General features: G+C 38.8%; 1 protein-coding gene across 2 annotated transcripts in view; it reads right to left on the reverse strand.

Moving 5' to 3' along the window:
- Nucleotides 1-3,269: 3,269 nt before the first annotated feature.
- Nucleotides 3,270-27,345, reverse strand: part of XKR4 (XK related 4) — a 453,634-nt gene continuing 429,558 nt past the window's right edge. The window contains exons 3-4 of one of the 2 annotated variants that reach the window (XR_007126932.1): nucleotides 15,810-17,945; nucleotides 3,270-7,867 (exon numbers count right to left, since the gene is read on the reverse strand). Coding sequence is in view for 1 of the 2 variants with exons in the window: in XM_047727787.1 (XP_047583743.1) it covers nucleotides 16,999-17,945 (947 nt within the window). In the remaining variant the exon portion in view is untranslated. Of the gene's footprint in view, nucleotides 7,868-13,205; nucleotides 17,946-27,345 lie in introns of those variants that run through there. The other variant, XM_047727787.1, reaches the window with a different exon arrangement.

The following is a 27,345-nucleotide window of genomic DNA, read 5'->3' on the forward strand; positions in this document are numbered from 1 at the left end:
AAATATATAAAATTTCAAGTTTTCTTTTTTTAAAGTTTTACAAGAAAAAATCATGTAACCAAGGAAATTTGTTCATTATGAAGCACTACTTTCCACTTCATTTCATCACAAATTGCAACTTACTTAACAGACCAAAATAACTATGGTATTATAGTACATCAAATACTCCACACACTGTGCTTTCAACTAGAGCACATGGGACCACGGGCCTGAGACGGCGGCCTCCAGCCAATAAAGACACTCTTACAATCCGAACGCTAAAGGAATGTTTGGATACATGGAGTTTGAATATATATATTTACAGGAAGGAAAAAAATTAATAACTAGTTTAATTCTTCATTTCAAATAAAATTCCAAATACATTTGTACAATGTTTACAAAGAAAAAGCACAAGAAATGCCAAGGTTATCATTCGGGTCCAGGCACTGTGCTCGTACTGGGGGAAATGTCTACACCGTTCCCTAAACACACACGTTCGGTCTCTCAGACCTTCTGGAATGGTCATGGGAGAGAGAAGCACAGGAATGGCAATTTTGCACAATCAGAATGTCATGCAGAGTTGACAACAGGGAACTGAGAAATGATTGGTCCATTCTCTTGTTTGATGTTCATCTGCCACCTGTTACATTTTCTTTTCAGAGATAGATTTAGAACAAACAAAAAAAATTGAACAGGGAGAGGAGCACAAAATGTTTAAGGCAAATTAAGCAAATATAGAGCAGCTTCTCTTCGTGTTACGTGGAAACGAGATTTTACCCCAATCGAACTTAGAAACAAACAAAATTAAGAACAACCTCCTGAGGTTGGGTTTCTTATATCATATACAAATTTTTGAAAATTGCTTTGCACCAAGTATCCTTTTGAAATTTTAAATGAAAAACATTGGTTACAAAGTGCATGATTTCATGTTTCTAAATAAAAGAACGGTAGCTGAGGTAGTTAGATGTGAAAATTAGTTACTTAAAATAACTGCAGAATGAAGAACAAATGTCAGTAGCAAAAATCCTTGCCATTTGGAAGCAGTTTTATATTGTGCAATGGTTTAATGCTGAGCAAAATGCTCATTTTTTTAAAACTAGATGTTATTAATGAAATCAGAATATTAAGTAGTATTTGTTTCCAATTTGCTAGGTAAGGTGTCACTACAGACAAAGTCTGTATTCCTGGTAGTTTTGTTTGTGACTCATGTGTTCACCATTTCTGCATTGAAGCTATAACATAAAATGGCATTACTTATCCTTACTAGAAACTTCTGATCTAAACTGTAAAAAGAATTCAGTAAAAACCAAGGAAAGAACCAACAGGAAAGATGATGTTGCTCATACTTTACAACGTTTGTTTGTTTGTTTGTCTTAGCCCTAAATTCCATGTACTTTTTGGTTTCAAAGGTGTGATAACCTCTGGCTCATTGGTTGCCCTCCTTGCTCTGAGAATGGGAAAAACCTAATTTGCATGTCTTACATCATCTTGCTGTCCAGGCTACTGAGCTGTCTGGTAACTGAGAAGAAAAGCAGAGACAGTTTAATAGAGGCAAGGTTCTTACCCAAGTCCCCTCTCCTCCTGCCACCTTCACTAAAGAGAAGCTTCAGGTGAGACCTTCAATAAAGAATTTGCTGAAAACATTTTTTAGCTACCTCATACCATCTAGATATGAAAGGAGCTTGGTGATAATAATATACCAGGGATAAGAGTGGGTATAAATAAGTTGGCAGGCATTACTTTGGAGCAAAAGAGAATTTTCTATGTGTTTTCTGCCACATGTTTATGAGATAGAATTAACTAGAAGTAATAAAAGTTGACAACTGCATTTATGAAGCATCACATACATGATAATTACATATTGGCTGTTCCATGACAGTATAGTCACATGTAACTTTGCTAAAAAGTTGTCTTCTAAAAAAGTCTACTATTTTCAGGGAAGACTGGCCAGTTTCATGTGGGCTGGAAAGACTTAAGGGTAGAATATAAAGGGTTCAAATTTCCCTTTTCCCAGTAATTAGACGTATAGTTTCTGTCTAATAGCATGTTGTCTCCACCTGTTTTTTCATCTCTTTGGTGAATAATTTCATTTCTATCACTTCAAAGAGTTGTCCAGTTCTACTACTTTTAGATTCTGTTTTGTGCCTTTGTTGTAAAACCTCCCAATTATGAGTTATCCCCATTGCACCTGGCCAACCCCCTAAAAGGCTGCCACACCTTTTCTTATTTGCATACCCCTGAATCTAGTGCAGTTAACTTCAGTTTTCTTGCACAAAAATAATAGAAAGACATGTATATTTCCCTTTGGAAACAAGGATATTCTGCTGCACTTTTGGTTTGAAAAATATTGATGCTTGGGACTGGGAAAAAAGATCAGAGAATTCAAATAATTTTGACTCACTATTCTCATATTTTGAGTCTTAAAAACGGTATTTATCTTAAGTCTGATGCGGCAACATAAACATTTTTTTAATGGATCAGATAATTGCCTAGGTTAAATTCATGCTTCAGAAAATTTAATTCCATGCATTAGAAGTGTTTCACCAATCTGAAATTTTAAGCTATACACCAGCAACTGGATTTTAGAATCCAGAAGAGATTATGTTGAATGTGTACATTATGTTATCTCCAGGCACAACATGATTTTAAACCCACTTAACAAGATAAACTTTCTGAAACCTTAGTTCATATTTTTAAAAGCATGCATTTTTTTGGCAAAAGAATATAATTATTAACTAAGGGCACAATGACAATATTTATGTACATAACTTTCTCCCGTGAAGTCACATCTTGCAAACACTACATGAATGGTTAGTCTAGTTCCATGGTTGTATTCCTACTTTACAATATTGCCTCCATGACTCAAAAATGACAAATATTTATAACCCCAAATTATGTTATTTAGTACTAGTTCTTACCAGGACTAAATATTTAAGTAAGAAAAAGCATTTACTTTTGGGAGAAGTTGTATAGGATTTTCCGTATGGTTGTTTTCCCACCATCTCCTTTGTTCTGTAGTTGTACACTCAGATCTATGCATGTGTAAGTATACTTGTAAATCACTATATAGAAGCCCTTGTGTAAACACTTCTCTGAAAAATTTAAAATTTATTTATAATCTGAAAATAAACCAACTCAGAAGTTCCAGGAAGAAATAAGGCTTTACATTCTTTTATTGGGTTGCAAAGGGAGAGATGTACCATCTTAGGGATGAAAAAGAATGTCACCATAAACAGCAAAATCTAATCTTGCGTTGGTGGTATAGTGGTGAGCATAGCTGCCTTCCAATAATATCTATTAAAAATGTTCCCTCCTGGTAGCAGATTCCAGAACACCCCTTGGCAATCATTAGTCCTGAACTCAGGTATTGTGCAGGCATTCTGGAAAATGCAAGTTGGGATCAGGCATGCGAATCAGGGATTAGGCATCAGAAGGAGCCCAGTCCTCTGGATATATTTAATAAATATTTAGTAAAATGCAGTTTGGCTAAGAGGAAAATTGCCATTCTATATGAAGCTTCTCAATGTTTGTATGAAATGAGTTCATTTTTCTCATTAAAAAGCTGATAATTAAAAAAAAAGTTTTCTATAGACCTTTGAAGAAAAGGTTTCACTTCTGTGAAGTGACCACGAATAATCATACTCTCTGCTTTGTGACTTATTGCTGTCGTGTTGCTAGGCTGTCTCCACCCCCCACCCCACAGCCTTTTCAGGGCTGCACATAGGCCTCCTTTGTGCTGATGCTAGTTGTCAAGTGTCAAAGCACTTTATCAACTTAGTTCATCTTCACAACACCACTATGAGGTAGGTAGATAAAGATTCTCTCTCTTTTACATATGGAACAAAAGAGGCTGAAGAGGAGTTTCTGAGGCTGAAGTGACCAACCAGGAATGAATACTTCAGTGACTCAGCTTCCAGGCCCCTGTGTTTCCACTGGTGGACCAGGGCCCCTCCATGTTCTTGTCTCCAGAAAGGAATAGACTTCATAGTGTAAAAGGATACTGTTTCAGAGAATATATTTCAGTATATTTAAAAAAGTCATTATATTCAACACAGGGATTTTTAGTTTTCTACTAAACCATTAATTCTATTCAATGACTACATAATAAAAGATAACTGAAACAAAGTGCTTAATGTTTTTGTAGTTGCCAATTGATTGTTGCCTCTTCATTGCCAGCTGACTGAAACATTGAACTAAATATCCTGTTGGTAACATGAAGGTACAAAGATTTGGAAGAGGATTGAGTGAAGTAAAAATCTCAAGGAAAAAGGAAAGCGGAGCCAAATCAGGTTGGTATGTACATCTGTGAGTAGCAGCTCTCTTGGCCTGGAAGGCTTTCACAGGTGCGGGACTAGCAAACGATCCAAAGGAGCATCCAAAAGAGCACCCAAAGGAGCATTGACAACACACAGTTAGCCCGGAGCAGTGACACCTAGCGGCTAGAAGCCCTTGTTACACAAGGTGGAGCACCCACTTTGATTTCAGGGAAACTTCTGCAACTAATGGGAGGAGGGAGCCAACAAGGATGAGGACAACTTACCCCATGAAGTCATTCTAAGTTGGCCCTGAAATGGAGAATTTGACACAATCAAAACACTACCTAAGAATGTACAAAACAAATATTTAGATTTTCTCCGGAAATCCTCTCATGACCTTTGCATAGCTGCATACCTTCTGTGTGCCTGCTTACAGTTAATGCCTCAGAGTGAGTTCTGCAACATAAGCTCACAGAAAATAAAATCAGTCTGAATAACTTGCCTGCGTTTCTGTCCAGCTTCAGAACAGTAAATGGGGTAAGCACACGATTTGAGGAAATACACTCACCAATCCAGAGCCCAATCAGATGAAACAAGGAAGAAAATGTCCACAGATAATCACAAATACAAGAGTCACATGACTATCCCAACCTTCTTTCTGGAAAGTGAACTTCCCTTTGATGACATTTTCTCTTTTTCTCTTTTCCATGACTACAAAGGAAACACTAAGGTTCCAATATGTATAACCAGTGAGTCCTTGACAATCAAAAGGGCATCAACAAATCAAACAAGAACAACAACAAAAAAAACAAAACCAAAAAACGCTTTCACTTCTATCAACACCAAAACATGCACCATAAAATAACTGCATTGAGTCATTTACATTATTTTTCTGCTTGAAAGGTGTAATCCTTAAAATGAAAACTTCCTATTTGAAGAATAAAAAGTTAACAAACTTGTATTTCTCTTGAACAATTCTGTCAAGTAGACTTTGGGAACAATGAAGATTACGTGAAGAACAGGGGGGCAATTATAGAATTAGAAAGGATGGAAAGGAACTGAATAAAAAGTTTCCTTGGCAGGAAGAAGCAGAGTGGCAGGCCTCCAGAATGGTCTTTCTGAAGGAGGTCTGTGTCATAATCACATCTAAATACCTCCGGGACAACCTCCCAAACCTTTTCCATTCATGTGTTTGCCAAAAGTAAATAAAAATCAAATAGCATTTGCTCTGCACTATTTATTCCTCTTTGCATAACAAAGAGATTTTGAGCAGCAGAATATCAGCAGCAATAGATTACTGCACTAGAAAGTTAAATCTCATTACCTACAACACCTGAGCATTTTCTGTCTATCTAGACAACACCAGACAACCAGATGAAAAATTCTATCATTCAAACACATGGATTTTCCTAAGTATTCAAATGTTTGATGTCACAAAGACCAAATTTACTGCTTGAGTGACTTCACTTTTCATTGGATATTTGCTTTCATGTGGACAGTCTTTATTTTTTAACAACGCCATAGTGTCTACTTCAGTTTAGTGAAGATGGTTCAGCAATCATTTGTATGTTGAAAGACCCTAAGTGAAAAGAAACTTATTCATGAGAAAAAAGAAAAAAATCAGAGCTTGAGGGCTATCAGCACTCTAGTGGTTTTGTGGATGGTGAAAAATTACTCAACTGTCCACTTTTTTTTTTCACTTCCATTATTCTAAAGATCATTCTCAAAAAATTATTTTTTCCAAACTGGAGATAGATACACAGACCTAGGACATGTAAACCTGGTTTAGTGAATTTGAACACAGAGGCTCTCGTGATGTCATGATATATTTACAATGGGATGATGAGTAAGGCCATAGTAACCCTGAATCTCGTTGCTGTTAAAAAGGAGGGCTAACTCCGTGGTTCATGTTCTACAAGCAGGAATACTTACGATACCTTTAAATATCTCATCTTGTAGTCCATCAGAAGTTCTTGGCATGCAGAGCTAGCTAGCAGCATAGGGGCCAATGACCAAGGAGAGCTGTTTCCTTAAAGACAGAGTTAGTCTCAGACATGAAGCGCCTGATATCTTCTCTGTCTTCTGCCTTGGCCCTTCATATATGGATGTATCTATCCTCATAGTTAGGGAATGGCAGGGGCTACTTTGAACCTCTGCTCTATAAAAAGGCAGATATTCCTGATGAGCAACTGGTAGACATTCTCTTCAATCACCTTCTGTCCAAACACAGCTTATAGCCTCTCACTCATGAGCCGAGCTTAAGAGGATTGTTTATTGCCCCTGCGTCCCCACAGTCAACCAGCTCATTGTATGTTACAGAGTGTCTTTGTGCCCATTTTTGCTTTGGAGTTCAGGAAATTAAAATTTTCTTCAACTTATTAGTTTTCATTGCCTTGCAATTGAAAATAAATTACATGGTAGTAGGCCAGTTTTTGCCATTAAATTTCAGTGCTGGTGCCAAGAGTTAGTTCTGAAAAATGACTTTGACAGAATAGAGTATGCAGCACAATACTGACACTTCTAACTGGGACTACCATTCAGTAGCTCTCAAATCACTAAGATGGTCACTTAGCAAGGAGAAACATCTTTGAAACCCAAGAAAAAGGATCCCTGCTTCTTTTCTAAAATTTTTCTGCTAGGTTGCTTTTTGGATAAACCTGATGACTTTCACTCATTCATCTAGGGTTCACTCCTGAAATTGTTCTACTAAAAGGTTAGACAGAAACTTTATAAAAACATAGGGATGCCTGATGCTTGCAAACTCTGAGACAATGATGTGAAGTATATTCATTCTTATCTTGCAACTCAAATCTTTCTTGGAAAACAGAGAAGTGGGAAAGAACCATGATTTTTTTAAATTATGAGACTATTTGTTTACTTCGGAATGAAGATTTAGGCAATAAGAATCTCTACTTGATCTCAGAGTTTGTAACTGACATTTTGTCAGGTCTCAGAAACAACAGGAGGGCCAATACCATAAACTTAGGTACCTCAGTTTGAAACCGGCAATGTCACCACCCAATTGTCGAAGGTTAATTGCCAGAAGCGGGAATCAAATTATTTAACAGTTACATCCATGCAGATTTTACCTCTGAAATGGAATTACAGATTCAATTTTCATAAATTTGTTATTACAATGCTGACAACAGTACTCTCAAGAAACCAAGTGAGGGCAGCCACGGTACTCAGACAGATCAATCATTAAAGAGATGACAATGATTTTTTTTTTTTTTCATTTCCAAACAAGTAGATTTGTATTCATTTAAGGAGTCTCCATGACCCAGTACCTATTCTCTGAGCTATGCAAGCCCCAGGAATCCATTGACATTTTTTTTTTCTTTCAAAGCAGTGCTTACTGGCAAAAACAAATGAAGCAGATGAATATTCATAGCATGAATGATGAGGAAGCAGGTAGCACGAATTCATTAGTGCTCTACTTCACAGAGATCTTTCTCTTCAGGCCTGGGTACAGCTCCGCACGGAACGAGGGCTCCTTCCCACTAACTGATTAATTTTCCCTGGCGGTAGCTTGGCTACAATATTACAAGTCAAGAATTTGCAAGATTAAAGGGTCTGTTGCATTAATTAACGCAAATCACCTTCAGTAAAGCTTGACAAGTTCCAAGATGTTTCTGTAAAAAAAAAAGGGAATCGATACCATCAGCAATATACATCTTTGTGACAGTCGAGGCTCACATTTCTGAGTGACTGGCTCGTCCCCCTTCCCTTTCCTCATGGCACTAGAGAAATTTATTCCTCTTCCCAGGGCACCAAGCCTCTGATTCAGACCAAGGCAAAGGTTACACTCCAGGATTTCAGAACATATTTCAGCGATCCATTTCCTTTTCTATGTACAATACATTAGAAAGGTTAATAAGGAAAGTTGAATATTTGAGTTCTTTGAAAGAGGGATATAAAATGACAATTCTTTGACTAGCCGACAAATCTCCTTTGGTTACAGGATGGTGTGCTCTTGCTCCCAATTTCAATAGAATAAGAACTCACAGTGGGGCCCACAGAAAGACCAGGTCAAAGGTTAATTGCTAAGTTAACGTAACAGAACCCGACTCACTCATTTTCCAGAATCAAAATGGACTGAAATGCAGATGTCAATTAAGACACGTTTTACTGGTTTGTAATCAAAATAGGAATTTCATACAACGATAGAAACCTGAACTATACTTTCAATCCACTGAGGAGTGATGAAGAACTTACTGATAAATGGATTAATTTGGAATAATAAGAGTGTTGAGTTGATACAACCCCATACCAGAATGCCACTAGAACAGTTAATTTAAATTAGCTCAAACACAACATCTCCATTTGTTAATATTTGTAGCACTTAAATGAAATAAGAATTTGATTAGTTCCATTTTAATGCAAATCAAGCAATAGAGAGAGGAGAGGGCCACCAGCTTCATCTGATAGATGGAAGTATAATAAAAACATGAAATTTTACATTTTTTGAAATTCTAATAACAGAGTTAGGTGACAGGCTTTAATAAGAACACAAGAGAACATTTTGTGTTGGTACTAGGCTGGTAATATTTACTTATCAAGTTGATTAATTAGTTTTGACATTGATCTGTTTTATTATCATGATCTTTGCTCTGCAAACATCATATCAACAACTATACTCTTCTTGGCTAGTGCAATGGCTAAAATAGCAGTAATCACAGTAATGAACTACTTATAGTGGCTTCAACTTAGAAGCCATGCCTCACACTTCCCACCATTATTACACCAACTGTTATATTGAGGCTTAACAGGACTCACCAAGAATTCTTTGAATTATTATGTGCTTATACAAATTAATCTGTTTTTTTTTTTCTCTTTCCTTTTACTCCTTAGAGAACCTTTGAGTTTATGCATTCCCTGATCAGAATTATTTCACTTGGAGCAAATTAGTTATGCAAGTTAATAGTTACGTTGAAGCAATATACTTTCTACATCTGTGGGGAGCCAACCACCTGGCCATATTGCAGGGAGAGATATGGTTGCGTATGTCAGGATAGTTAATGAGGTGAGTGTGGCTGTCCGACTTCTGAATGTAATAGGCACAGAGTCGCTCTCCCGGGCATGAGAAGCATGGCTTTAGACCAACCTCAGGTTGCAGTAATGGAGGCTTAGTTCTGAAAATGTGTTATTCCTAAATAACTACTATGCTGGAGATATAGCATATGTGCTAATGAAGGGTATTTCTGGAAGATCAGACAAGTAGCCTGTTAGAAAAGTCTTCAGACTCTTCCTCATTGCATGCCTCTTGTTAAAAGGGGTTCTCAGGAATATCTCCAAAGATTATTAAGTAATGATTGCTTTGAGTCAAGTGCTATGTGCCAAAAAAGTATTTCAATTTCTTTTTGTTGCTTTGGGACCTTGATTTAAAAATGTCTAGTATTGAAGAGACATAAAAACAAATCATAAAATTACTTTTCTCTTTATAGACAGTCAACCATTGTCATCTTTATATGTATATCATGATCTTATGTTTGTCATTGTGTGTGGCCATTGTTTATTATGAGGCTTCCATAATACAATATTAGAAAAGCTATGTTTCTTTTTTGCTCTAGTATAGAATTAAATGTAGATATTAAAAATAGAAGCTGTGTAATAGAGCAAAAGGGAGTTGAAGTCTGAAGACTCCTATTCTGCTACTAATAACCAAGATGCAAGTCGCTGGATTACGAGAGACCTTTCTGCACTTGGCTGTGTGTTGCCTGGCAGTGTTAGTCCTGTGGGGGTGATGCTTACGGAACAGATGAATGAAGGAATCCTGATTATAAAAACTACCTGATCTCTTTGGATCTTGGTTGTCTTATCCATAAAAGAATGTGTTGAAGTAACACTTAGATCTCTTTTAGATGCTACTGTCTATAATAATTAGTGACTTCTAATTCAACATATCTTCATCAAGATCTGCTTAAATCCTATCAAAGCAGGAAGAGAGAAGATTGTATTTTTCATACATTAAAGTCAGACTGATCACTGCATATTTTTCTAATATAAACACCAAGGTTGAGAAAATTTGGTGTTTATTACTGGCTATTTGTTTAGAAACAATTCATTCAACATCATACACAACTTTCTATACAATGTCATCAAATGGGTTTTGATTGTCATCCTGTAGAACTCAGACATACTACATCAAAAGTGAGGAGAGAGGGCGCCTGGGTGGCTCAGTGGGTTAAGCCGCTGCCTTCGGCTCAGGTCATGATCTCGGGTTCCTGGGATCGAGTCCCGCATCGGGCTCTCTGCTCAGCAGGGAGCCTGCTTCCCTCTCTCTCTCTCTGCCTGCCTCTCTGCCTACTTGTGATCTCTCTCTGTCAAATAAATAAATAAAATCTTTAAAAAAAAAAAAGTGAGGAGAGAAAGGACACATCAGTCATTTTATAATCAATTCGACAAATATTTGGTAAATGTTTGCTTTATTCTTTACACCTAACCTTTCAATCTAAGCTAAGATTCCTCAATTTATATGATGGGTCAAGCTAATGGTATAATAATCCTTTTAAACATTAAATTTTATGAACTACAAGACATAAAATTTAGAGAAAAATCATGGCAATGGGATAGAATAATGTCACTTCAAATGTTTGTTAATCTATCTTTCCTCCCCCCTCCCTGCCTTCCTTCCTCTATCTCTTTCTCTGTCTCTCTCTCCATCAGAGTGTCTAAGTAAGTACTGGAATTTAGTTATTTTTCCATGTGCCTGACTGGATGCCAGTATAGCACATGAATAGAATACAAGAGAAGAACCATCTGGTTAATTTATATTTATCTCCTTCTTTAGTGTAGATTAGGGCCATGGAGGAGGTCAGTTGTCCAGAATGGAAGGATAGCACATATCTACCTACTATGAATTAGGGAGTGGAAGTAAAATTCAATTACAGGTGATAGCAATTTCCATTTCTCATCACTGATTTTTTTATTTTTAACTTTTCATCTTGGAAGACATATTTGACTTTAAATGCAATTTGCTTTGGAAAATTTCGTCATCAGGCCATGATTTTATTTCTCCTGAAAACTTGCCAAATCAGAAATTGACGTTGGTGGGAAAATATTCCTGGGTCTTCTAGAAAAATTTGCAGTTGTTAAAAGTTGTTATAAGTTGTGTTCAATTCTCAGCTCCACTATTTCCTAGTTGTAGGACCTCTGGCGATTTGTTTAGCGTCTCTGAGATTAGGTTTTGTCATCTGTATGTGGTACTTAACTCGTAGATGGTTGTGAGGACTCAAGGAGATCACAAAGGTTAAGTTCTATAGTCCAGCACTGAGCATATGGTAAATTCCTAGTCATGGTAAATTACCATCAATATGGGGAACAGAACTACAAGAAAATCTAAGGGTAAAAAAATAACCAAAGAAAAAATTTGAGCTTGTCAGTATTTTTGACACATTTGTCAGTATACTATTTACGAGTAAAATATTTTAGCAAAACAATGAGGCATTTTGAGGACATGAAACCATTTTGTACTGAGAGAACATAGACCACAAAAGTTGACTGGAGTTTTACACTTTGGGTTTAGATCACTGCATGCCATGTAACAAGAGTCTGATTTCTTTTCTTATGGGATCTAGAAAAAGAGCTTCAAATGGATGATCAAACAACATGATACCTTAAACACTCAAGGGAGCATTCCTGAACCCCTCATTTCTGTGGGCAGAATGAAATGCTTGCCATTTCTTCCACTTGGCTTTCTGCTGTGAGCACAGAGGCTGTGTTTGAGCTAGCCTAATTGCTACAATTAACAAAATTAAATGGCTCATTGTGTTTTTATACAATTCCACCCACATTTTGAGGAGTTTTCCTGTTGAATGAGTAATCCTAATGTCGATCTACAGGCCCAAATTGAGTCTTTCTGTATGCCCATTTCTAGGATAGCAACTGGACCAGACATAGATCGGGAAAGAAAGCTCTGCGGTGGACAGTGCAGCCTGCTTGAGTGAGCAGGGGAGATTCAACCCAACCTCTGAGATCACTTCACAGCCTGAGACAGGCCAGGGCCAGAGACTTGGAAATGGAGGTACGGTGCAGGGGGTGAGTAGGCAGTAAAAGGAAATGGTCCTTCCTCAGCCATGTTGAAATGCCCTAGCTTCAGATGGGGAAGAAGGGTGTTATGAGTTACAAGCTGGCTAGAAGCAATAATTTTGATTGTTTTAGAAGTGACACTGGACTGTTGAAGATAAATGAACATGAGTTGATCTGCATCCGTCACTGAGTTTATAGGAACAACCACCTCAGATCAGCTGTGTTTTAACCATGGACTTCAAGCATCCTCTGAGCTGTATTTCTGAAAGACAGTCTGAGCTATTTTTAAAAAGGCTTTAAGGAATTCTCCTTAGAAACATAAAAATGCAGACATCTCATCCAAACTTTATATAGAAACAGTAATGGCTAATGGCAAAGATGTATGCAAGTGCAGGGGAGCATATATTTAGTCTAGAAAATGGTTCATTAAAAAAAAAAAGGATCCTTGTCTAAACATTGTGGGAGAACTTATTCCACTCAATGGCATTTGGTACATTGAAAGGCAAACGTGTAGCTTTACACAATCCTGCTAAGAACACAAGAGTTTTTCTTGGCTCTATTCAACCAGTTGGAAGAAACCAAAATGATTCAAAACTATTCTATTCAACTGCTTAAAAGATGAAAATTTTAGGAGTGATTCGAGTTATTTAAGCTCAAAGTGCTAAGTTGCATCTAGGTATTTCCCACCTTATAAGTATGTGGATGTCTTATAGATATTGACTGTAAGCTGGGGCTGAAAAGGAGGAGAAAAAAGCTTTTCCACTTAAATTCTTGTGTCGGTAACACACCAGTTAATATGCATGGAAGGGCAGTATATACTTCATCTTTTTCATCTCTGTTCCTTTAGTTGTGTGTGTATGTATGTATATATATATGTGTGTATATATATATATGTAAAATATACATGTGTATTATATATACATATATAACATATATGCATATTATGATATTTTTAAAAACAGTCATTGAGATTTCAATGATTCCCATTCAATTTTAAGTGGTCAGTGTTATCACCTCATTTATTCATAGGGTAAAATAGATTGTGCATTTAGGAATTAAGCATACATACGTCAATATACATTTATCTTCAGGTTATCTTTGTATTTTATTGTGCTATTTTATTGTGTATATTTATTGTGCTAATACTTGAATTGCATGTTCTTGCCAAGTCAGTAAGAAATCTATTTCATTTGCTGGGTTCACGGCATTATCATAAGTGGATAGTAACTGAGTGTCTGCAAAGTCAGAGTTATCGAATGAGACAGCACATAGTTAAGTAGGACAATGTTAATGGCCAAGAGAATTTAAAGTACAGTCATTATGGGGGAACCAAACTTTGATTTACATGGAAAAAATTTTTTTCCTCCACACAAATACTTAAAAATATCAGTCTGGTTAAATATATATGTTCTTTAATCTTAAATATGGTTTCATTTCAAAATGCTAATTTGAAAGTGAAAAAAAATGTTTAACATTTTCTGTCAGAAAATTTTATGGTCCTGTGCAAAAAGTGAGTGCTAACAGCAGGACCCTCTCCTCCCCCTCAGAGAATCCAAGAGACTCAGGCATAGGAAGTCGGGTCCCACAGAGGAAGAATCCAGCATTTCCAATCTATATGTTACCCATAGCATGTTCTTTTTGGATTTTCCGGTTACTGTCTGTGAAGGGTTTCATGGCAGATTGAAAATGAAATCTCAGGAAGAACTAAACACAAAGACAAAAATCAAACTTTGTTCCTTTGTACATTGACAATGTCTCTTTAAATCCTAATACTTTAAACTCTCTGTTATCTGTGTACCTAGAAACTAATAACGGTTCTCATCACCACACCATCTGAGGACAGTGAAGTGATTTTCTGAATCATGGAAAGAAGATTAGGTCACGATATTCCTCAGAAGTAAATTTTTTTTTTTGGTTCTTGTAATTTTGAGAAAGTTTGGAATTTATGGTGGAAATGTCATTTCCTTAGCAAGAATTTTTGACTAACTGAAACACCAGTCGTCAAGTATGTTGGATAACAGAGTATTTACAGTATTTGGGAAATCACTGAGAAATGCAAACATCTTAGACCTTCCTAACTGTATTCTTACCTCCAAGACAAAGCGCAGAACATTATTGTTTATTCATACAGCACTCATTTCCATTCTTCACATGTTAAATGAGGGATCAAATTGAGAAATAACTCAGGACTTACATGATTGAGGCATGGTGGGGCCTGCTGAGTTTGTGTTGATCGACCACTCTATCTGTAATCTGATATTTACTCATGGAATCAAAGGTATAGTTCAACTGAGCCATTCAATTTCCAAAGATCATCAATTAAAAGTTTTCTTGGAAATAAGGAAGCTAATAACTCATGGTCCTGCACAAAAGTGAAGAATTTTTGCCAATATAATCATTTTTTTCCTTCTACAATGGGGGTGCAATGTTTTCACCAATTGCTGACAAGAAGAGCGTCTTCCTGGGCCTCTACTGGCGACTAGGTAATCTTTTCACATCCGAACAAGAGGTTATTATTTTTTAGTGGAAATCTTGCTTGGAGGATCAAATCATGGAGTACTAGGAAAATATGTCTACTGATTAAAAAAAAAAAAACAGCTATTTTTAAAATATTGCTCTGGGGCTTTGTACCAAAGGAAGTCATAGGTTGAGCCCTCTGCCATTTCCTGTGGATGTGATGGGGACAGCAGTCTCTATGACATACCCACTACAGCAGGTGGCTATTGAACATGACTAATTTAAGTGGATTGTACAGTCCAAATAACTGAATAATTAAGCTAAATGGACTTTTTCTCTTCTCTCCCTCTCTCTCATCTTTTTTTTTTTTTTAAAGTGACTTGACTAATAGTTAATATATAAGTTGGGTTAATATAAAACCAGGGAAGGAAGTTTAAGACATCTTCCACTGTGGTCAGATTTGTGAGAATGGATGGATGAAAGTAATCATTTACAGCTTTCACATCCTGGGAAACATTGGCCAGTATTGACAAGCCCTTTCTAGTTAAGCTGATTCTCTTGTCACCTGATATTCTGATAGCACCCCTGGCCAGGTTCCTGGGGGCACCAACATTGCAAAATTGGGTGATCTTGCAAAAGACAAGCGTTCTCAATGTGCTGAGGCAGGCTGACGAAATTTGTGGACCAGTTTCTGACATCCCAAGTAATTATGATGTTTAAAGTATTTTAAACGATTCCAGGTCTATAAAAAAAGTGATGATGCCTATATGTATACCCTATATTTTTATTACAAAAATATTGAAATAATCCATGAGTTATTCCACTCTGCACCAACTATAAAAAAATACTATCAAAGTTTGACCGGCACTTTTAATGCAACAGAAAGCACCATGACCGAGGACACTGGGAACAGAAAGCAGGGAACGTTTACTTGCTGTACGGAGGTATTTAAAACCCAGAAGTTTGTTGTAAGAGTGCGACTTTACAAATGGTTCAAATACAAATCTTAGCTGGATCTAGTGATAAGCCCTCAATCAGTTTGGAAGGTTTTCTCATAGCATATTCACTGCATTGTCTGCTCATACTTACTAAAAAGTGTCCCAAAGCCTCTAAAAGACACATCACTTTGACCTTGGATTGGGGGGGGTAGTCTGTACACAATGGGGAATGTGATGGTGTGCTCTCACGTCCACGTTTGGGGGGCTCATGCTACTCGTTCTCGGGTGTTTGAGACTTCCACGTCAGTCCTGTGATGGGATGGTGTTTGGCACTAGGAGGGTGTGGCATGGCATGCTCTGTAGCCGTCACACAGAGCCACGCTTTTCTGTATCTTGAAACACCCAGTTCAGCATGTTTCTCTCCTGCCGCTCTGCACCTCCTTGCCCATGTGAACTGCGGCAGGCCGGGAAGTCAGATGCTCGTTTTTGCCTTGTTTCCCTGCTTCCTCTTCATGTACTTATTAAAATTTTTGCAACTGAATACTGAATCATGATTATCATTTAATTTACATCACGAAATCACTGAGCTCCTTGGTCTTGTCGAAAGCCATAGATGTGCTGCATAGGATTTCTGTCAGAAAGGATGTTCTTGACTGAAATTTAAAATAAAAAACAAATCCTGAAATGTGTTGAAAATGAACCATTCCATTGATTTGAATACATATGTAAACGACAGTTGAGTTTGCTGTCCATGGTAGGATTTGCACGCATGGTAGTGGTTTCCAAATGAGAATGGTCTATGAAATTCTTTTCTAAGTAGTACTATTTTTTTTGTTGTTGTTTTTTTCTGGAGTCTTGAAGGATATATTCTCTCTCTTTGTTTTTATATTCAGAATCAGAACTTTGCATCAAGAAAAGAAATCATCTAAGCTATTTTGACAGAGGACTGGTGCCATGTGTGTTAGCATGTGTGTGTATGTGTGTGTGTATGTACGTGTGTGACTGAATATATTTTTATGCAAAGATCAGTTAACTCCATCAAAACACCCTATTGATTGGAGGCAATGTTTTCCGTGCTCATGGTACCCTCTGGTGGACACGCTAAAAGTGGGCAGGAGGGGCTGGTAGCAAGGAGTCCTACTGAGCAGGCACAGTTCGGTTCGGTTCTTTCCCTTCAGCTGCTCTTTTGAAAGGAGACCAGCAGCAGGCGGTCAGCTGACGGAGGGTCCGACGAAGCACATTACAGCCCGTTGCCCTATTCTAGGACAGAGTTTCATTATTGCCACAGCCCTGCTATTACCCCTTCACTGGAGGTTGTGGCTCCTCCGAGGCCTTCTATTTTATAAAGTGGTTTCATACTCCAACCGCTCCTGAATAAGGGCATCATCTTTGTACTGCAGCCTTGGAGGAGACGGGGAACATTCAAAGGCTAGAATGGCCTTTCGAAGGCTTCGGTCCAAAACATGTCTCTCCCACGCCGGGTACCTATTCCTGAACAGGTCAATTTTAATGACAGATTCTTCAATCCGTGGTGGGCGAGAGGATGGTGTGGACGGGGCAGTGGGCCTCACCTGAAAGACAGGTACGCACCCATCCCGCTCTGCGAATTTCTGGTCGCGGTCGCTGGCGACGCTGCGGTTGTTGGAGATGGACCGGAGTGTGCTCGTGGCCACTTCTGGAGGCAGAGTGAAGGCAGCGACTGGGTCCTCACAAGCACAACTTGGTGACTGCCCGAATCGGGGTCCATTGGGGTGAAAGAAGGCATAGTACATCAGCATAAAAACGACTCCAGTTAAAAAGCTGCTGAATACCACACACAGCGCTGGGATGGCAAATGCATCTGCAATCTGGGGAGCCTTGTAGAGGTACCAGAGGGCACTCAAGGCTGTATTTTCCAACAGGATCACAAAATAGTAAATGAAGAGCCTGCAGCGTGTCCTGCCTTCCTTGACGTTGAACCAGCTGAAGATGTAGATGATCCCCACCACCATGTCGAACACAATCTCTTCCCATTTGGTGATGCAGAATTCTGTCTCACAGTGGACGATCCAGAAGGTCATGATGCACCAGTGGAGAACGATGAAGATCCCAAAGTACAGCTGGAAAACCGAGGCAAAGAGGGCGAAGGTGATGACTCTGGCGGCAATGGTAAAGAAGTGCCAGCAGAACTGGATGACAACAGCCATGTAGCTGATAGGCTTCTTGTCGTCTCGAGAGTCCCGGAGGGCCTTTTGGTAGGAGGCCAAGGCCCAAGCCAAAGACACAAGGGAGGCTGCTGCTGTGAAACCTACAAAGGCAAAAAGGAAGACATTCTGTCAAAAGTGAGATGCAGTGCTGTCCCCTGAAAATAAGGCACGTGGTACTAGGGGCTTGGGACAGGCTAGCTGTGACCTCAGCAAAGCTCTTTATTTCTCAGAGTTCTAGCTCAGATGGGGCTTCTAGTGTCTGTCCTCTGTAGGCCCAACCATATGGAGAAGTCATAACATTAAGTGGGAATGCTGCTCATAACACACATGGGGGTGTGGGATCAGGAAAGCAGGTGGGGGCTGAACTTTCCGTGTATATGGTGGAAACAGATAAACTAAGCAGGTGGTTTTGTGGAATTTGAAAATGACCATGGACTGGAGGTTGACACACTGGGTTGCTCCGTCAACTCTACATGACGTTGGACAGTCATTTAAACTGGTGTCCTCATTTAGAAAGGGGATGATGTGCAAGGTTCCTGACAGCTTTGAGATTCTATGGATGAAAGAGATAAATAATCACCGGAAACATGAGGAGCTAGCTGGTTTACCTTTCTGCTTCTAAACAAGAATAAATGCACTTCATTCACAAGAGAAAGTTTACTCTTCCTTACAAATAAGAACAGGAGGCCATAAAACCTCCTTGGCAATGTTTCCTGTCTTACCTGGGATGCAGTTTGTCCTGCTATAATCTGAACATAATTCTTCCTGCAGCTTTTGTCTGTTCCTTACTGCTCTTCCCTTAGAAGAAGGTCTGTCTGCACCATCGCTCACCACTTATTCTTTTGTAGAGGGAAGATTGTACTTCTAGAGAAGTATGTTTACAAATTTTGGGAAAGTAACTTTTATTAATTCCCTCCACTTTTGCTCCATCTGTGGCGTCTGAAGCATCACTTGGTTGGTCCAGACATGGACTTGGTTTACCTGAAAACACACTGGCCTCTTTTGGGAGAGAGCTCGTGTGGAGAATTCACTTTGCCACAGAAACATTAATCAATCTGCATACTATGCAACATGCTGTGACAAGACTTATCAAGACTAAGAATAGGTTTTGTGTCTTAAGATCCAGCTGGTTTTCCTCCACAGATACTAATCATAACCAGGCCACATTCTAGTCTTTGGAAGAGAAGGGAAAAAGTAGAGGAAGGATTGCCAAGAACTTGTGGCGGAACTGGTACTTTGCTTTTATATTTTGATAGAGAAAATCTGTTGTCTATGATCCTTGAAAAATGAATTGGAAAAAAAAATTACTCTTGTGGGAACGAGGCACACTAATTGATGGAAAAAACAGTCAACCTCAACAATCATTTCTTACACATTCTCCTTGAGTGAGGTGAACTCCAAAAGACAATATTGACAAGAAAATATTTTCCAACCGTCACTTCTCATTTCCACCCCCAATCAAGCTAGCAGAATGCACACGTCTTACTCTGGATCCTTCTGGCCAACACAAAAGTCTTCCATTACCATAATTCTCTGGTGGTTATGGCAATATTTTAAGTCAGTTAGAGATCAGGACACAAAGGAATTTTTGATAATATAATTTCTTTTCTTTTTCTTGTGCTTAAAAAATTTCTCTCTTTTGTTGTTGTTGTTATTTTTAATGGTAATATAATTTCTATGGGGTGGAAAACACCGACATCAGTTGTAAAGCAAATTTGGAAGTGAAAAGAGAAGGTAGGAAGAAAAATTAGGAGAAAAAAGGTGAGACAATGGGAAATAAGAGGTCATGGAATAATGACTTTGAGAACCACAGCCTCATTTTCAGTTTAGAACATAAGAACAAAAGGTTGTGCTATTTTAATCCTAACGCCTTTGAGTGGCATAGGAGCTGCTCATGACCTCGTTCTTTATCTGTACCATCTTTTTCCGTACCATTTGCTCTTTGGATTGTTCTGAAGTATACCGTGTCCTCCTCGAGTGTGTGTGTGTGTGTGTGTGTGTGTGTGTGTGTGTGTGTGTGTAGCACCCCAGCTCTTTGGATTGTTCTGAAGTATACCGTGTCCTCCGTGTGTGTGTGTGTGTGTGTGTGTGTGTGTAGCACCCCAGCTCTTTGGATTGTTCTGAAGTATACCGTGTCCTCCGTGTGTGTGTGTGTGTGTGTGTGTGTGTGTGTGTGTGTGTGTGTGTGTGTGTGTGTGTGTGTCTAGCACCCCAGCGTGGAGACGACACAGGAAAACCCCTTCCTTTTCAAACTCCATGCTCTGGGGACCGTGCTCACACACAGCGCCACCTTCAGGAAGATGGCTGCATTGCTGGTCAGGTGGATAAAGCGTGAGAAGTCATAATCCAGATGGTACCAGTTTTCACAGGCAGACCTTATTAAAAACTGTTTTTCAAATCAGTGACAAATAGTAAAAAAACAAAAACCAAACCTTACATATACAGCATCATAAGATCGTCTGTTGTCTCACTTAAAAGAATTGGAAAATTGGCTTAGTCCAGATTCCCCTGTAATCTTCACCCCTTTTATTGCATGTCCTAAAAAAGTAACTCAGCCTGCTCCACAACATTCTAGGAACTTGGTAAGACAATATCCTGGCAGTAGAAAAGGAGAGATTTTCTATTAGCTTTGCTTTCTTTGTATCTTAAAATTTACAAAGTCGATTTTTTCCTATAGCCAAGGCAAAGTTCACGTCCATTGATGACCATCCCCTTTGTGAATTCTCTGCTTTAGCAACAATTAGCATTTCCCTGATTCATTTTACTTTCCCCCTTCTGTTTAGCAATTAATTTTTATAAGACAAACATATGCCTGACCAGAAAATATGGGACGATCTTAGAGTTATTCTTTATTACAAATTCACATTACCACAAAATGCTTAATTTTTTGCTTGCTTACACAATTTCTATCAGCTCAGTTGCTTCGAAAAAGAGTCCCTCAGTAAGGCACTGCATTATTTTTAAAGTAGAATTCTCTGGAACTTCTGGGGCTAGCACATAGAACTCTTAAGTACCATTTTAGCTAACAATGTATATTTTAACTTTTTATTTGAAAATAATTACAAAGTTAACATAAGAATTGGAAGAATTTTAAAAAGTACATTGAACACCTATGTACTCTTTGTCCAGATTATCACTTGGCCTCCTTTGCTTTATCACTGCCCACCCCCGCCTTTTTCTCTCTCAACCATTTGAGAGTAAATTGCATACATCATGACAACTATGGCCTGATTGTTTCTGTCCCCTTCCATTCATATGTTGAAATCCTAACCCTTAAGGAAGATGGTATTAGTAGAAGGGGCCTTCTTAAATTATGAATGGGATTACTGCTTTATAAAAGAGGCCCCATAAAGTTCCTGACGTCCCTTCTGCCACCTAAGATTACAATGAGAAGTCTTTAACCTAGGAGAGAGCTCTCACCAGACCCTGCAGGTACCCTGATCTTAGACTTCCAGCTTCCAGAACTGTGAGCGATATATTTATGCTATTTATAAACTACCCAGCCTATAATATTTTGTTATAGCAGCTCAAAAGGGCTAAGACAATGGCCCTTTACCTTAAAATATATCAATGTCTATTTATTATGAAGAGGTATTCTTTTAGATAACTACAGTAAATTTATCAACTGTAGTCAATTTAACATTGATATAATACTTTTTTCTTATCTTCTGTATCCACTATCAATATTCCAGTTTCATCAATTGACTTTAACAATGTCCATTATAGAATTTTTTCCTGTGGTACAGAATTGAGTCTGGAATCAGATATTGCATTTAGTTGTCTTATCAACCTAGTTTTCTTTAATCAGGAATATTTCCACCAACTTTGTTTCTCTGCCTTTTTGACATTGGCATTTTTTGGATGAGTACTGTACCAAAAAACAAAAAACAAACAAAAAAACCCAGTGTTCTTTGTTTTGGATTTGTCTGTTTCCTCATGGTTAGATATTCAGGTTACACATCCCAAGCTGGAATATTACACAAGTGACACTGAACAATTCCCCCCCACATACCCTTTTTTTTTTTTTAAAGATTTTTTTTTTATGTATTTGACAGAGAACAGAGAGAAATCACAAGTAAGCAGAGAGGCAGGCAGAGAGAGAGGAGGAAGCAGGCTCCCTGCTGAGCAGAAAGCCCGATGCGGGGCTCGAACCCAGGACCTGGGATCATGACCTGAGCCGAAGGCAGCGGCTTAACCCACTGAGCCACCCAGGTGCCCCCCACATACCCTTAAGATAGAAAAATAATAAGGATTCTTTCAGCAGTTCCAAGAAGTATAGGATGTGTCCCTCAGTATTTTCCTTCAAAATAATGAATAGCACATCAGTTACAAAACTTCATTCTAAAATCAAACTCTCAAAACAGCTACGGAGGACTCAGTGAGACTCTATTATTTATTAAAATGTTAAAATAGATAAGACCTCAGAGCTTATCTAGTGCAACGATCTCATTTTATAGAAAAGAAACCAAGTCTCCCTTAGAAGGGTTACATGATTTTCTCTCTTTTCTTCCCAAAGCTTGTTTCTGATGAAAATTTTCTTTCTACTTCAAAGCTAACCCCCTGCTTCCTAGAGAAAAGACCCAGTCAGTTATTCTTCTGTGTCTGTATACCAGCTTTTCCTCCGCAGGAGCTGCCTCCCTGGGGATTACAAACTCCTTTTACCCCAAGAATTATCCTTCGCTTGACTGAATCTCTTATCCTTTATTTCAGACTTGTTGCTTTCCCGTTTTTCCTTCTATTTGTTTCTTGTTTCTCCTTTATCTGCTCTTCCTTGAGCTACTGGCCTTGGTTCGGATGTTGCTCCTGGGCCTCATCCCCTCGAGGCCTCTCCCTGAGAGATTCCCTGCTCTCCTGCATCTCCACCCATCTCATCCAGCTCAGCACTCAGCGAAACCCTCCCTGCACCAGACTTCTCCGACCCCAGAGCTGTGCGTCTGATTATCTCCCTGAGAACCACAGGCCTACAGTCTGTGTGCTTCATGTACCCTTGACCGGATGCCTCGAAAAACTCTGGCTGTAGATGACAGTGCTTGTTTCTTGTGGAAAGAAGACAATTCTTCTTCCTCTATGCCCCTATTGTTAGTGTAATACCCTTCTCAGAATGCGAGAGAACATGAATTTCTGGGTAGGCTGCCACAGTTCTAAGAAGATGATTTTGTAGGCAGCTTGACAGACTGACAAATAACCAGATTGTAAATCCATCCAAATCCAAGTGTTCACAATATGTGCCATTCGGTTGCGTTGCATATGAAGGAGTCCAGAATAAACCACTGCGGCGTAAAAATTATTTCGAGCTGAAGGCATTTGTGTTCCTGGAATCTCTTATCTGACTAAAAGCAGAGCATCTTAAAAGAACTTGACTGTCATAAATGCTCTCCTCCCCAGGAGCAACTTGAATCTTCTTGGAGAGAAGTTGGCACCACACCCAAACAGACTATCACAAAACTATTATATTTCCCATCTACTTTCTTAAGTGCTTTATCATTCCAAAAGTCATTTCTTTTTCCATAAATGCCCTTTCTCCCCTGCTTTGGAAGTCATTTGTTCTCCCAGAAGTGTCCTCTACCCCACTCCATCCCCTATTAAGATAAACTCCAAAATCTAATGACCTCCTTGGGGTCACATTTACCTGAAAACTCCTGTGTGTATATACATAATTACATACATAATTTACATATTTATACACATGATTACACACGTGATTATATATATAATTAAATCTGTATTTTGTCTTGCTAATCTGTTTGTCAATTTAATTTGCAGGCCCTCAGACACAGAACCAAGAGGATAGAGGAGAAGTTGTTCCTTCCAGTAAACCTCTGCCACTGAATTGAGTTCAGTTGACCCCAGGTGTTTTGTTTTTGTTTTCTCATGGCAACCCAAAAAATTGATCTGACTTTGAATAAGAAATTCAATGACCATAAAGTCAGGGTGACAGTTTATTCCATCATTTTGAGCTGAATATCTATATATTTGGATACGGTTTGGTAAGGGATGTAATACCTTTGGAAATATGATCCAAGAGTTTTTCTTTAAAAACCTCTAAATGGTGTGGGAACTACTTCTAGCTTCCAAGAACTGTTATAGACATTGCTTAGTAATTCAGAGACTAGTTCCTCAGAGGAAGACTGAGGTATTTTTCCATTTTGAATAAAGATTTTTTTCAGAAAGAGGATTTTGAGTCTAATACTAGCTAGTCAGCTAATTAGCATTTCAAAGGAAACTGATAGAAATCAATATTGTGTGGTCCAAGTGAACAACAAAGTTTTTACTTTTTTCCCTCTTTTCTCCTTCTTATATATGTCTTTTCCCCTACTGGTATTTCCATGTCTCTTTTATGTCCTCTTCCTCCTTCTCTTTCTTCTCCTGTCAGTCAGTCTGTCCTTCTCCCCTGCTTTGTTTCTGCTTTGTTCTTCTTCACTTTTTTCCCCCCGTTTCTTAGGGGAACATGACATGGGGTAGAATTATTTTTTAAACAGTAGTTGTATTAATGAACTAAGGTTTGATGTTGCCCAAATGTAGCCTTCCAACTGTTCCTAAAACTCAAATAAATTCAGAATGAGAAAGGAAGTTACTCTATTTCAATGTCCATGGTCTGTTCTACCTGCTTGTCTCCAGCTCTTACTCTGAATCCCACGGCTTTGATCCAAATCCAGATTTGCCTTCAAGGAGTTCCCATTGAAAGGATTCATCACTGTTAACTTTTTTTTTTTTTTTTTATAATAAGTGACTCGTTTTCTTATAATCTTGCTCTAAGTTGGATCTAAATGTAGTCTTTTTTTTTTTTTTAAAGATTTTATGTATTTATGTGTCAGAGAGAAAGAGAGCACAAGCAGGGGGAATGGCAGGCAGACGGAGAAGCGGGTTTCCTGCTGAGAAGCCCTATATGGGACTGGATCCCAGGATTCTAGGTCATGACCTGAACAGAAGACAGACGCTTAACTGACTGAGCCACCCAGATGTCCCCTGAGCGCAATCTTAATGACAGCTGTAAAAATTTTTTCACATTTTGTTTAGGACAAATTAACAGCTTAGAGTATGGTTGATGGGGGCTATGGGAGGAGGTTGTGGGTAAACCCTCATCATCTCAATTTAAACATTTCCTTTCTGAAGGAATGGAAAGAAAGGGGGCTGATATGGGATATAAGAACTTTGAAAATATTATCATGCAAGAAACTGTTTTGATTTGGGGACCTCTAGACTAGGAGAGGCTAATTCTGCCTCCTGAGTGTAAATTTATTCTCTCTACAAACCATGTTTTCATGTATGCCATACTCTTCTTTCAGGGCACATATCCAGGTCTAAAATTATGTTTGATTTTGTGCTTTAATCTATGTCATGTTAATGTTAATTATTTAATTTAAATTTAATTTAATTATGGTGTTGCTTGCTAGAGTGGACCTTTAGGTAAGGATGGAGTACTCTGCCTCATTTACCTTCCTGTCCTCTAGTGCCTGGTATGGTGTCTGGTATCATGTTAAGAATTGGGACTTCGAGGGGCACCTGGGTGGCTCAGTGGGTTAAACCTCTACCTTCTGCTCAGGTCATGATCCCAGGGTCGTGGGATCGAGCCCCACACCGGGCTTTCTGCTCACTGGGGAGCCTGCTTTTCCCCCTCTCTCTCTGCCTGCCTCTCTGCCTACTCGTGATCCCACTCTGTCAAATAAATGAATAAAATCTAAAAAAAAAAAAAAAAAGAATTGGCAATTGGCACTTCGAGAGAGAAAAAGCAAGGCAGAAGGAAAGGTAGAAAGGAAGAGAGAGAGCAAGAGAGAGGAAGAAATAGGGAGAGAGAGTATTCCAAATATAAAGCTGGAACCACAGAGAGAATGAGCTATTAAAAAAATGTGCACAATTCTTCATTGCTCTCCTCTGCCTTTTTGCAATTTCAATCTGAGCTGGAAATGCCAAAACACTGAGAAATAAAGTCTGTACTCCTGTCGTGTTGTTTGTGGTCTGGGTGTAAACAATTCTTGGAAATCCCCAGAGAATGCTTCATAGGATTTATAGCCTAATTCTCCAGATGTAGGAGGTTCGGGGAATTGAACCAAGTACTCTAACTCTTTGATTCTTCAACAAACAGAATGAGCCAGTCTCTTTTCTCCTCCTGAGGGAGGGCAATTGCAACCCTTCCCCTGCAAAAGGCCAGCCAAAGGTTACAGTCTCAGGGAAACACCTGACCACTGACATATGCTTATAACCAAATTGCCACTGGTAAGAAGGGGCTCTTTTATTTTTAACTTAAAACATTTATTATTATGCAAAATTTCAAGTATCTACAAAAACAGAGGGAATAATACAATAGATGTACCCTTTCTGGAGAATCAGTAACCATCACCTGGGAAGATGACTTTTGGCTAGCAGGGGGATGCTTCTGGACGTCCCCTTGAATCCACTCCTTCTTGAATATGAATCTTCCTGCATCCACCCTTTCCTGAATGTTCCTTTCACTGTATAGACTAAGACAGAAGGCAGAAGGACTGTGCTAGAAACTAACTGGCTGATCTCTGATGTTTTACCAGCACATTTTGGAAAGCGTCGCCCAGTAGCTCTCAAGGCCACCCGACCTCCCTGTCTCATCCTGTCCCTGTCTCTCCATACTTCAGATAAACTGCCTTGTCTCCATTCTTCACATGCTAAAAAAGACTGCATTTTCAGGTGCCTGGGTGGCTCAGTCAGTTAAGCATCTGCCTTCAGCTCAGGTCATGATCCCAGGGTCCTGGGATAGAGCTCTGCTTCAGGCTCCCTGCTTAGTGGGGAGCCTGTTTCTCCCTCTCTTCCCCACTTGGGCTGCCTCTTGCTATCTCTGTCTCTCTTTTGCAAATAAATAAAATCTAAATAATAATTTTTAAAAGATTGCATTTTCTTCCTAGAGACAGGAAATGCTGGGCACCCTCTTGAAAAGCTACTTCTTCCTGCCTCATTCCTTAGGAAAGTCTTTCCTAGCCTCCAACTCAAATCCTGTTACTTGTCACCCAAATCCTGTCACCTTATGTTTGTTCTTCATGCTGCACCCCAGCATACCTGCCATCATTATATCTTTGCATGGTCAATGACGGACATGTCTACCCAAAAGGGCTGGATCTGTGTCCTATGGCTGACCATTGTCCCTGACATCTGTCTCTCTTTTGTGTATCAGTTTCTGAAATTAGTGCATTTGTCATCCAGTAGGCGCTCTCATATTATGTATTTGCCCATTCTTTTGATTTCACACATCTCGATTTCCCTTCCTTTCATCCCATTTTTTCATCTTGCCAATTTCAACATTTTTGATGGAAATTTAAGGTAGTTCCTCACCAGTAATTTGGCAACGGATGACTTACCAACACCACCCTTCTCAGCTACGCAGGTGAGATGATAATTTAACAACTCATACCATGTACTGTTTTACCATCACTAACACAACTTTTTCTCCTAGAAGTACAGTCCCTAACCAAACAAAGGAGACATTGAATTTTAGATGGCCATATAATATTGATTTCCTGTAGTCAAAAACCTTTA

The sequence above is a fragment of the Lutra lutra genome, chromosome 4, assembly GCF_902655055.1.
Source record: "Lutra lutra chromosome 4, mLutLut1.2, whole genome shotgun sequence".
NCBI classification, from domain to species: Eukaryota; Metazoa; Chordata; class Mammalia; order Carnivora; family Mustelidae; genus Lutra; species Lutra lutra.